The sequence below is a fragment of the Ambystoma mexicanum genome, chromosome 5p (assembly GCF_040938575.1).
Source record: "Ambystoma mexicanum isolate Mex_15411 chromosome 5p, UKY_AmexF1_1, whole genome shotgun sequence".
NCBI classification, from domain to species: domain Eukaryota; kingdom Metazoa; phylum Chordata; class Amphibia; order Caudata; family Ambystomatidae; genus Ambystoma; species Ambystoma mexicanum.
Genome location: NC_090930.1, coordinates 553567965 through 553581453, shown reverse-complemented (window position 1 = coordinate 553581453; position 13489 = coordinate 553567965). Strand labels below are relative to the sequence as shown.

Here is a 13489-nt window from a genome sequence, read left to right as displayed (position 1 = left end):
AACACAAGGTAATTGTTATACTGTTGACTTTACTACAAGCCTCTCTGGCTCCACACTATATCGGGCATACTCCACGCACCGCCCTTATTCACAATCGCTCCCTGCTCAGGTATGCTCACAAATCCTGCACATGCGTGCACCGCCACTGGTTCACCTCGTCTGCCAATCACAAACGTTCAACTGCTAACTCCTCACCGTCTCATGCTTTTCACGTCCTTTGCAACAAACATACGGGTGACGTCACCAATTTACTAAACAAGGTAATATTGCACAATCTACTACCGCGTGCACCTTGCCAACCCCGCGTTGCTCCCACAGTATACACAAATTCAATCAAAACCTCACCGCTGTCTTCCCACCTCCAGGGGGAGTATAACAATATTCTTTTGTGATCGAACTGTTCCCGCTACGTTGCATCGTGTGCAAATCATCTCACTCCAGGAGACTTACCCAGTCGACTCGTCTTCCGCAATCTAGGCCAGCTCCCTCACTAAACCTCTACCGGAATACCATCATTTATGACCAGAGCTAAAACGCACAACCCACAGGAAACCACTATTTACATACTCCTGTCATCCGTGTCTTCAAGTCAATAGTCTAGGTTGTTCACCAGAATCTTTTACCTCCACCAGAATGTGCCCTAGCCACACACAAAGGGACCTCTACCTCTGCTCCTGTCCCTACAAGTTTGACAGTATGTGACAATACTCGATACTACTAAACAATACTAGACAACATTCTACTAAACAGTAAACAAAACTCTTTAGTACTCCCCAATGCTCACTACCCTCCCCTCTCAACCCCAATTGCCGTTTGACTGGGTCAATACTTGCACTCTGTGGTTTCCTGAAACTGCTTGGCTCCTGAGTCCGAAAGTCCTGAGTCTGAGTCCTGAGTTTCCGAAAGGTTGAGATACAGGAATTGGGACCTCCCGGAAGACATAATGGAGGTGTTGCTTTCAGCCAGAAGACCAGCAGCAAAGTCTCTATACTGCTGCCGTTGGAATACGTTTTGCAGCTGGTGCATAGTTAAGAATGTAGAGCCTTTCACCTACGACACACCTGTGGTGCTGTCTTTTTTTTTTTTTACTTCCCATAAGGAGCTACAGGTTGCGGCTGCTAAGGGCTATCTGGCAGCGCTTTCTATTTTTAAGCATTCGCCAGATCAAGGAAAATTTTTAAGATCCCTATTGTGGTCCAATTCCTGAAGGTACTAACTAATATTTTCCCTCCTGTTCTATTCGTTGTTGGCGGCTGGGATCTAAACCTTGTATTAAAATTCCATATGGGCATTCCTTTTGAGCCCCTTCATTCATGTCCTCTTAAGGATGCTGACCCTCAAAATTCTTTTTGTAACGGCTGTTAGATCGGCACATAGAGTCAGTGAATTACAGGCTCTAACTTGTAAGCCTCCATATACCACCTTTTGCAAAGAGAAGGTTGTGTTGAGGATTCGCCCTTCCTTTCTTCCGAAGGTAGTTTCAAAATTTCATCTAGCACAAAAAACTGTGCTTCCTACCTTTTGCCCACCACTACATCCCTCCAAGGAGGACGAGAGACTTCATCCTCTTGATCCTAAGAGGGACATGAGCTTTTACATCTCTAGAATGGCAAAGCTTAGGCAAGACAACCAGCTTTTTATCCGGTATACCAGTCACAAGCTAGGTTTAGCTGTAACCAAGCAGACCTTGACCCGCTGGATTATCCTTTGCATGTCAGAATGCTACAACCTAGCAGACGTTCCTGTTGGATTATGGGCACACTGGACTAGAGTGGTGGTCACTACATCAGCTGTGCAGAGAGGGGATCTATTGCAGGACGTTTGTGATGCTGCAACCAGGTCCGCTATTCATACTTTCGCAAAATATTATTGCCTCGACTCTACATCGGGTTAATAGGTGAGGTTTGGGAAGGCTGTATTACACAGCGTTAATGAAAGACACATTCTCTGTTCCCACCTCCAATAACATTCTGCTTTGGGAGGCTATCAAAGATGAGGAATAAGTGGTACTACACAATCCATTCGAAGAACAAATTACTAACCCCTGTAATGTTCTTTCGACTGGAAGTTCCTCACACGTATTCTTCATCGCCCTTCCCATCCTGCCATCAAGTGAATTTCTGTGTATTACGCCATCCTCTCCTTCGACGTTGGATCATTCTTTGGCCTGGCGAACTTCTGGGCTTTTGGGAGAGGAAAAACTAGAACTGTAGTAACTGGTGCAAGTGCATGCTATATATACAGTTGATGATGTCATGCCCTAGAGCGGACGGAGGCTGTCGAGGGGCATCGAGTAAACGATGCACTGCACCCTCTCCTGAGAAAAAAGTTTCCGAAGCAGCTGACGCTGGATGGAAGATATCAAAGATGAGGAATACGTGGGAGGAACACCCAGTTAAAGAACATTACCAGGGGTAAGTAATTTGTTCTTCTAAAAGTACCACTTCTAATGAGAGAATTGCTATAGCCACCTCTGCCACAAAGGAGCTCTTCACCAGTCTATGAGAACTTGAATCACCAGTGCCACCTCCAGAGTCACCCTACTACAAACGAAAATTGAATCTAAAAAGAATAACCTAACACCTTGCCAAACTCATCAGGACTTTATACATACACCCCACCAATACACCATACCAATACACAATTAGAATTTGCCCCATTCATAACAACAGAAGTCATGAAAATGATCACAAGCCTCGAGCCCTCCAGATGTCGAGGTCTGCCCGGCCTCGCTCATTAAAGACTGCGATGCCGAACTTGCCCCATTCATCCCAACCCATATCAATGCCTCATTCGCAACAAGCATTGTGCCAACCAACCTTAAAGATGCGTGGGTCCTCCCTTTACTGAAGAAACCTACGGTAGACCCTAACATTCCTACAAACTACCGCCCCATCACAACAGTACCTTTCCTCCTCAATATATTGGACAGAGAAGCTTATCTGCAAATCCAAAACCATCTGGAATCTAACAACCTCCTAGGCTTTCGCCAATCAGGCTTCTGCCCAGGGCATGGCACTGAATCGGCCATCCTGGATCTAAAAATACAAATGGACGAGATTAAAGATAACGGGAATCTAGCGCTCCTCCTCCTACTGGACCTCTCAGCAGCGTTTGCTTTAGTAAACCATAAAATACTTTGCAAACACCTCTCCTCGAAGGCCCACTTCTCAACCAGAGCTATACTTTGGACACAGTCCTTCCTAACCAACAGAACTATGAGAGTTTTCTCACCTATGGCAGCAGGACTGCCAGCCTCAGTCACCTGTGGAGTTCCTCAGGGCTCCTGTGTCTCCCCTACACCCTACAATATCTTTACCAAGCTTCTATTCAACCTCATCTGTGACCTGGGCATCACCTACACTAACTATGCAGACGATACCCAAATCCTCGTCCTTATTACAGGCACGCATGACACAGACACAAGATCACTAAATAAAATTCACCACACCATCCAGCCCTGGATGGCCCAGCATGGCCTTTGTTTCAATAATGAAAAAACAGAGTTGCTCCTCATAGGCGCACAAAATAAACAAACTCTGTGACTCGTTCAAATCCTTCGTTATTGATGGGATTACTATCAATGTCTCCAAGGAATTAAAAACCTTGGGCATTTACCTTGATTCAGCTCTCACCTTAACCAGACAGGTCAACGCCATGGCATCAGCAGCAGCTTACATCTCAGAGCTCATCAATGCAGCCCCCTAGAAGAATCTGGATTATTTTGGACCAGTTACGCAGGCGACACGCAATTGGTCGTGGAGATCTCGGGGGACTATGCTGTCGACAGCCTACTCCTCCAAAATATCTATAATCAAGTAGATACTTGGATGGCGGAAAACTGGATGTGCCTCAATAAGGGCAAGACTGAGCTCCTTATCTTTGGCTCTTCACAAGCTAGGTCCAAACTCCCTAACTGCTACCAGACTTTCTCCATCCAGGACTGTTGCATCTCTGTTAAGAAGAACATTAAAACACTCAGTGTACAAACCAATTGCATGCAGAGTGCATAATCTCATGTGAACTTAGTTGCCAAAAACTGCTAGTACCACCTAAAGCTACTCGGGAACATTCATACATATCTTAACGAGCACAACTCGGCTACCATCGCTCGGACAACTATTCTGTCAAGAATAGATAAGGCGCTGCTAGTGGGGGCCGTAAAAAAAAAGAAAGAAGGAAAGAAAAAAAAAAGCACCCACCACCTACAAACGATTGAAAACTATGTGGTTTGGATAGTAAAAAGTCTCACAAAGATCCCATATTTCAATCTATCAACAGGAACTACACTGGCTACCAGTCACGGCCAGATGTCAATTCAAAGCGGCGACTTTACTTCACAAGTGTCTTTACGGGAAATCTCCCAGTTACCTGAAAACCGCTTCATGGTATGAATCCCTACCTTCATTAAGATCAACCAACACCAATGTTACTCGCCCCTCCTAACGGACTGGGCAGATCGTTTCCTAACTGCGCCTCGAGAATCTGGAATGATCTCCCTGCATCGCTCCGATCAGATACCAACATAAATACATTTAAGAAAGCATTCAAAACCTTTCTCTTCGCCTAGACCTACCTGATCGACCCTTTGCCTGCCTATGTCCTCTACCTTTTCATTGTCCTGTGTGTCTGTGTGCGCCAAGATACCTGCATGCTCCGGCGCGGTATACCCAAATAAAAAATAAAAGCAATGCCTGTAGACGCTTCCCGTCAACAGACAGCTGTATTACGCTTGCCAGAGCTCTCATCCTATCCAGGATAGACTACTGCAACACCCTCCATGCAGGCTCCAACAACTGCAACATCAAATAAATTCAGGTGATTCAAAGCAATGCTCTAAGTGCAGCCCATAACATCCCAAAAAATAAACCTATTCCCATGGCAAGACTAATGCCCACTGTTTGCCGGTCCACTAACGTATCCTGTTCAAAACCCTCTCCTTGACACACAAATGTCTATCCAATACAGCCCCTAAGTGCTTATCCAACAAATTCACCAAAAACCAATCTAATAGACCCACTCGCTCAGCCCATTCACACTTACTCACCATACGCAGATTCAAACGGCAGAAAGCAGGGGGGTTGTAGCTTTCCAGTGGTAGCTGCCAAACACTAGAACAGTCTTCCATTACCATTTAAGATCTGAATCCTCCTTTTGGTCCTTCTGTAAAAGCTTGAAAACCTGGCTATTCACACATGAGCGGTGAAAGTAGCTTTCTCTCACAATCCAGCTGAAGTAACTACTATGACCAGAACTGTTAACCGTATGCATTACTCAGAATCGTTACGCATGTATATATGTACTTTATGCTGCACGGTCTCTACAAAATAAACAGTGCCCAGATGCCTCTGTGTTAGGTGCGCTTTATAAATGACAAAACAAAATAAATAAATAGGATACAAGCAGGGCTAAAATAGCTCCCAGCTACCCTCAATTTCAGCCTCTGCACTTATCTACGCACAATAAATTTTAGGTACTCAACCATTAGGAATCTGCAGCTTCTGTGGAGAGTGTTAATTCACATTTTATATGCTTAACATTCCGTTTTTTTCTTCAGGTGGTTGCAAAATCCGCATAGAAGCAGACCCCTGGACTATGGAACACCTTTTTGAAATCCCTGATGAGGATAAGTGTGTTGAATTCCTCACAGAGGTTCAACGTGTCCAGGAAGGTAAATGACAAACAATGTATCTCCAGTGCTTAGATTAATGTTTTATTTTGATAGTTGCGATATTGTTTTCCGCCATGCCGCATTTATTGGTAGGGCTGCTTGATTGAGCTATCCTATTGCAAGTGGTATATAGTGGGTGTAGAATGAGAGGCAGGTCCCACGTAATTGCCATAGGGCCCAACCTGGCAATCTGACCTCAGCTCAGCTGTGTACAGATCCGTTCCTGACAGCTGACAATGTATATTTGCTGGTAATTTGCAAAAAATACACTGATTGCCTGAGTTTAAAAATTGACTACAAGCACAAGACCTGTTCATTCCCCCTCTTCTGGTGTGTGTTTTTAAATTTTGAAAAGTGGTAAAACCCATTGGGCATGGACTGAAGTTGTCCTGTGCCACCTTTAAAGTAATCAACTTATTTTGGATTTTAGGCTGACATCGTACTGCATTCTGGTACTTGTAAATCTCAAATTAAAAATGAGACAGAACTGTGAAATGATGCTATTAACAAGGTTAGACCTCACAGAAGGTGATTTTAGAGCAGTTTCCCACTATATTCATACAAAAAAGTAGGTGAAGGAAGTAGTTGGGTGAGAAAAGGTGGAAGTGGTTGTCACGTACCCACTCCAGTTATTTTGCATGCAAAAATATAGTTACGTGGTAAAATAGAAAACGTGTACCTGTGTATGTATGCATGGAATAAATGATGGCACAGGTCTTAGCAAGCAACTGAGCACTCTCTGAAAATGGGGGGGAATACAGAGAGAGAATTCATTTTATTTTTTTAATTTATTTTTATTTAATTGTTCATTTATAACACGCTGAATACCAACGAGTGGTTTCTAAGCACAGGATCGGGATTGGGATTCGAGCCTGTGATGCTTTGCACTGCGTTATCTTGCTTCCAAGACCAATACTTTGCCCCTGAGCCATCCTTCCGCCGGCACGACTGAGAAAGTCGTGGGAGGACTGGTCAATTTACAGGGTTCATGAGGCAAGGTGCATATACATGTAGGTCTCCAGAAATCTTTGTGGATCCCATGTGCAGATCCTCAAAGTGTGGCTGGATTTGTTCTACCTGTTCATTCTTTCACAGCTGTTACAATGAGCATATTTTACAGTTGCATTTTGTGAGAGACTCAAAATGACCTAGATAGTAAAACACAGGGTAGACCACTCTGCCTTTTTTTTTTAACCATCTTTGATAGTTTGGATGGAAATTCTAGGCTCTGCGTAAAATCTGCGTTTGCGTGTTTCCCCACAAACCACCAGTGTACCACCCTTATTTAATGTTGTACGCGGAAAGGCTTCGGTCTCCATGGATTCACGCATGCATTGTACACTGGTAAAATGGAGGCACATTTGCTAGGGATTCATTGTAATGCAGACAGCCAGGATTACCTTTGTTTCTGGTTGTGGTGAATTGGAATCTGTGACCATCCGGATTCCTATGCCTAATTATCAGTGACCATCCGGATTCCTATGCCTAATTATCAACGTGACCAGAAAAGTGTTAAAATCCTCAGAAGAGAGGGTTACATACCTGATCCGTTACGGGGGCTAACAATCCATTCAAACTGAGCCCTTAGTTTGGTAATAATCTCGGCCTTCTCGCCCAAGTGCCACTATGAAAAACACCAATTGTATCTCCATTGCTCTATGCAGTCACCTTCCATAGGCCCACATGTACATTGTGCTGGTCCACCCCATAATTGGCATTTAGCTATGTTACTGCCCACTGTTCTGGTGCTCAGAGATTCAGGCAACCGAAGACAGAAACACTTTTTTTTTTTTTTTTTTAAAGCCCAGTTTCACATATGTTTAAAATATTTCCACTTCCTCTCATTCACTTATGCTCCCTGTTTTCGGCACCAGCTGACTGCACCACACATAGAAAAATAGGAAGAGTTTGGCACATTCTTTGACCTGATGGACTGACCTGTTTCAGCCCCGTCCTACCTACTTTTCAGCTTCATATGTGCTTTAGGATTTATCCTATTTTCCCCAAATGCCAGTAAGCTTTGCTAAAGGGGCGCTTTGGTTTGACTTATTTTGCAACTACAGTTTCAGATGACTTTCCTGGCTTCACTGTTTGACTAATTCTTCTGTTGTTGCTGTATATGCTGAGATTATGTGACTATCTGAAACTACCAGCGCAAACTATTACCTCAGTAGTAGAGGATGTAAAGAACTTTGGGGAATTGGCTGGCCTTTTGTATTCGTTTGGACACTATTGACACAGGCAACTATTATAGTGGGGGAGGCGCTAAGGTTCCAATGGTGTGCTAACTCAGTGTGGGTAATTCCATCTCAGAAAGGTTGATCTGCCAACCAGATCCCTCTTTCACAACATCTATGCCAAAGCACAGTGTACACTTGTGTCCTGCTGAATGAGTATCCTAATCTGCAGTGCCTGCTTTCCAGTGGCACAGAGCAGGTTCAGGGGCCATAGATGCAGTGAAAGCCATGTCACTTCAGCGCAGGGGCTGCATTTAAGATATGCACCCCTTTTCCCAAACCATATAACTTGGAGTTGCTATCCTCTTGGCAGTTTTAAACTTTAAAGATAAGCCAAACCTTAGTTTAAGATATGGTGGCTAGCATCTCTCATACTTATTAAAGCCATATGAAATTAATAACATACATGTGTCAGCGATGTGAGCTCAGCTCAGCTAAGCTATGGACGGTTGTGTGTTCCGGTCAGACAGCCCTGGCCCTGTCAATTCGCAGGGCAAGAGACTGAATGAGTGGGACTCTCCTTTGATTCTTTGTGAGGTCTGTTCACTCCTCTCTCCTGCAGAACAGCCTCCTAGGAGTGAACATGAATCAAAGGACACACCCATCCTAAAGGAACTAGCTTCACACGAGTGTGCTGCATACCAAAAGGGCCTTTTGATGCTATGCACAAGGGAATGGGGCAAAGTTAGTGTAGACTGAGGGAGCGCAGCATAGTTTGAGGAAGATTCCATCTTGATTCTCTATACACCTCTTTCTTCCCCATTTCCCCCACTTCCTTTGGCACAAAGCACCGTGGATATGATGCCAGAAGTCAAAGAGCACTTGTCTCAAGGACGGGGATTGGTGGACCACTTAAAGCAGGCTTGCCTTTGTCCACTCACCTGTGGACTTTTGCCTATAAAAGAGGGATTCTCCCACCTCTTCATTTATTCACTCTTGAACAAACATACCACTTCGCACCATAATATGGGCCACTTCGACCCAGTGCAACCAATAATTGAACCAAGAGAACCCTCCGAAGCTGCATTTGGCACTTGACCAATGTTCATGGTGCTGTACTGTGCTCTCGAACCAGCTCACTGCTGCAGCAGCTGAGCACGTTGTTGCCTTGGGTCGAGCTTGAAGCTCGTTGTTGCATCTACTGCATTCAAAGTGCTTCTTCTGAACTGCCAGCATCTTCGTTGCCAATGTTTGACAGACCAACCGACCCTGGTGGCCTCTTTGAACCGTGACCCTTGAATGACAGCATTGCACCGCCCGACTAGAACTGAGTGCACAGTAACCAGGGTCTTCAACTGTGAACCTGATCTTGGTGGTCCTCAGGATCCCCCCACTTCTTCTAACTGCAACTCATTTCTGCTTGACACCTGCTCCCTGTCTGGAACAACACATCCGCAGCATTGAGCCTGATTTGAACTGCACAAACTGTACCGTGAGGCCTGGTTGAATGTTGTCAAATAGCCAGGAACAGCAAAGGGTATTATTAACTGATTAACCAATGCCCCATTGGTCCATCTTTGGGCTCTAGAGACTGGTTAGGCAGAACATATCCTTTTAAAGAACATTGAGGTTTTTGATTGCCTTTCACCCCGGTTTCATCACCCAGAGTAATGCATCTTTCTATTTTTGCATAGCTTGTGTTCTTTCGACAGGGGTGAGTTTTGTGTAGTATTTTTCTATTTAGTTATTATTGCTGATGGTGTGTTTAATGATACATTTTTATTGAAACTTGATTGGACATTCCCTTTACTTTGGACTGTTTTACTTTGCTGTTTTGGTTGCTACTGGATCACATTCACACCCCTCTTGAGAGTATATTCTTCCTTCAGCCCACGCTACCAAAAAAGGCAAAGGAGGTATATCTCTTAACTGAGCCCGTTTCATCTTTATGATTAGGATCACTCTTGTTTGGTAGAAGGGCTGAGTAGGCAGTTCAAAGATTGGAAAAGCTCAAATAAACTGGATAGCCTACACAATGATATACACACAGACAAGGTGATGATGTACCTAAAGAGGATACGGATTGACATAGCTCTGCTACAGGAAACCCAACTCACCAAGGAGTAGTTGGAGGTGATTAGGAGAAAATGGAGGGGTACTGTCATAGGGGCCACATACTCGGCATATGCAAGAGGGGTGATTACATGGGTGGCACCGCATGTGCCATTTCAGCTGCTTAGCTCGACAATAGACCCAGAAGGCAGAATGGTGGTGGTGGCGGGACTCCTGGAGAACAGAGAAGTGAATATCATAAATTTGTATGCCCCTAACCATGATACAGCGGTATATATTCAGTCTTTATATAGTAAAATTAGCCCCCTGGCGGGTGGCGCGATGGTGTGGGGAGGGGACTTTAATTGCACTCTGAACCCCAGGATAGATAGGTCAGATGACAAATCAGAAAAGTCGGCGCCAGCAGCTAAAGCGCTGAGGACACTGTTGATGGACCTCAGCCTAGAGGATGTGTCGAGAAAGCTACACCCAATGGATAGGCAATACTCGCTTTATGCAGCGCCACATGACCTGCACACAAGGCTGGATTACGTGTTTGCATCTGCCGGGATAGTGGGAGAAATGGTGGGGGCGGAATACAAGGCCCGGGTACTCTCCAACCATTCGCCTTTGGTCATAGAGTGGTGACATCAACCCCCCCAGAGCGCGGATCCCGACGTGGAGGCTCAGAACTGAGGCTCTACAGGATGCAGGCTTTCGAGAGGATCTGAGGGAGGCCATCGAGGAATACTTTGAAATTAATACGGGCAGTGTACGTTCTGTGGGGACAGTATGGGAGGCATTCAAGGTGGTGGTGCGTGGAGTAGCAATATCTAAATCCAAAGGGCTCCAAGGGGGTATTGAGCGGGAACTGCAAGAGACAGAAAGAGAGCTAGAGGGCCAGATACGAAATGAGGGGACCACCTGTGCGAACAGGGTTAAAATAAACGACTTACAGTTAGCTTGTAGTGAACTTTTTGACAGATTATGCAAACTAAACTATAAGAAATGCACGGAGAGGCTGCATGCAGGGGGGGATAAGCCGGGTAGGTTATTGGCTTGGTTATACAAGAATGAGACCCCCTGCTCAGTGATCAGAGAGGTCAGGGACGCGGAAGGTCAAATCCATAATACCCAGGAGAGGGTAAATGAGGAGTTCCTCAAGTATTACAGACGATTATACGAGGACACAGGAGAGGACATGAGTCAAGAAATACTAGATACGATAGAGGATATAGGGCTGCCCTCCCTAGATGACCTAGAACGAGCAGACCTAGACGCCCCCATCACCGTGAACTGGAGGCGGTGATCCAACACCTGCCCACATGTAAAGCGCCCGGGTCGGATGGGTTACCCAGCAAGTTTTTTAAAACTTATAAGCAGGGGCTACTCCAGCCGCTGCTGGCCATGTTTAATGAAGCATATGAGCGGGGGGAACTGCCGGCATCCCTCGGCGAGGCGGTGATCATCCCGCTCCTGACACCAGGCAAACTGGCCGCGGAATGCGGATCCTATAGGCCCTTGTCTATGCTCAATCAGGATAGCAAGATACTCACAGCAGTGTTGGCCAATAGGTTAAAGAGGGTAATTGGCAAGTTGATACACCCAGACCAAACGGGTTATGTCCCCGGTAGAAATATCACAGACAACGACAGGCGGCTACACCATATCATTGATCAAACTGAGGGAGACTCGAGCGAGCTGGCTATCGTGTCGCTGGACGCGGTCAAAGCTTTTGATTCAGTGCGGTGGCTGTGGTTGAAAGCGACTCTGAAAGGATACGGGATGGGACCAGGATATATTAGATGGGTCCAGATGCTATATAGTACCCCGATGGCGAGAGTTAAAACCGGAACCACAATCTCAGATAAATGGCAACTTAGGAGGGGGACCAGACAGGGATTCCCCTGGTCACCCATGTTATACATCCTGGCATTAGAGCCGCTGGCAATATGCCTGCGGCAACAATTCGGGGAGGTGGGGATCCGCACGACAGGGGGCACACACCTGATATCATTGTATGCAGATGATGTGCTCCTCTACTTGCGCTACCCGGAGGAGAACCTGCAATATGTGTTGGAGGCGATGGGTCGTTGCGCCACCCTCTCGGGCATATCGGTGAACCCCGGGAAGTCTAGTTTGTTCCCCCTGGGAAGGTATAAGAGTACCCCATTGGAGATGCTGCCCGTCTTGCAGATACCCTGGCAGACCGTGACATTCAGGTATCTGGGCGTAAATGTTTACCACAAAATAGAGACAGAGCACAAACATAACACAGAGAAAGCGATAGAGGGAGTTAAGAATAGCATGGTGTTATGGTCTAGATTACCCCTAGCCATGATGGGGAGAGCAGCTCTACTCAAAATGGTGGTCTTGCCCAGACTCTTGCACTTTTTTGTGAATGTCCCGTACTTGATCCCCAGACGCTTTTTTGTGAAACTTCATGGCATGTGCACGGGCTTCATATGGGGCAACTCCAGGAACAGGGTGGCCCTGTGGAAACTACAGAACATATGTGATAAGGGGGGCATAAACCTACCGAATTTCGAGCTGTATTACCTAGCGGGACAGCTGTTGTATGTGGCTAGGTGGTTGTCTGCGGAAGACTCGGCAGAAGCTAGACTTTTGCAAGGTGAATCGGCTCCTTACTTTGATGGAGACAGTATGGCTGCATAAAACTAAAATAGCGAGGATGGGGAGATTATTGAAGCTGGGCTGGGAAGTATGGCGCAGGACATGGAGAACGGTGGGTGACCCAGATCTGCTTTCCCAGCAGGCCCTGCTGGCGGTGCTATGCGGGGACGACTCCCAATTGTTTGAAGCGGTCCGTAGATACTGGGAACCAGTGGGATTGGCCACCCTTGGAGACATATGGCAGGAAGGGGAGGTGTTGGGATTCCAGAGGCTGCAGGAGGAAACAGGGGTGCATAGAGGCCAATTTATTTTTTATACCAGGCTCATGAAACGGGTGAGAGAGAGGTGGCCTGAGACTGTGCTAGAGGAAGAACCCGATGCCTCCCTAGAAACAATGTAAGATGTCTCGGAGGGTGGGCACGAAATATCTAGGATATATGCGCTCCTGAGGGTGAATGCGGGGAAGGAGCTGCTCCAATTGAGGCATGACTGGGAGGAGGAGGTGGGGGAACCCATGACAGAAGGACAGTGGGATAGAGCCCAAAGGTACCATTAAAAAGGTGTCCCGGAATGCGAGACTCCAGCAGATTCAGTTGTATGTCACCCATAGAGCTTACCTGACTCCCAGTAGAATAGCTAGGTTTGGAGGCTCGACTGTACAAAAATGCCCCAGGTGCGGGGAGGAGGATGCAGGACTACTGCACATGTTCTGGGCCTGCCCTGAGGTGCACAGATTCTGGAAGGAAATAAAGTTGAAAATGGCTGGTGGGGGAGTGGTACTGGACGTAGGGTCTGCTTGGGCTTGCATGCTTGGGAATTTTCCCAGGCCACGTCATTCAAAGCATATCAGTAAAATGAGGGACCTGGCCTATATTTTGGCTAAACGCAGAATCGCAATGTGTTGGAAAGCGGCCCACAGGCCCAGAGTGGAGATATGGTGGGCGGACCTCTTGAG

At 46.2% G+C, this 13489-nt stretch overlaps 1 protein-coding gene across 3 annotated transcripts in view; it reads left to right on the top strand.

The window, feature by feature from the left end:
• The window catches only part of OCRL (OCRL inositol polyphosphate-5-phosphatase), a 1330750-nt gene that overhangs the window by 128423 nt on the left and 1188838 nt on the right, over positions 1-13489 (top strand). For 2 of the 3 annotated variants that reach the window (XM_069612980.1, XM_069612979.1), the window contains exon 1: positions 5530-5671. In XM_069612980.1, coding sequence (XP_069469081.1) covers positions 5530-5671 — 142 coding nt within the window. Of the gene's footprint in view, positions 1-5529; positions 5672-13489 lie in introns of those variants that run through there. The other variant, XM_069612981.1, reaches the window with a different exon arrangement.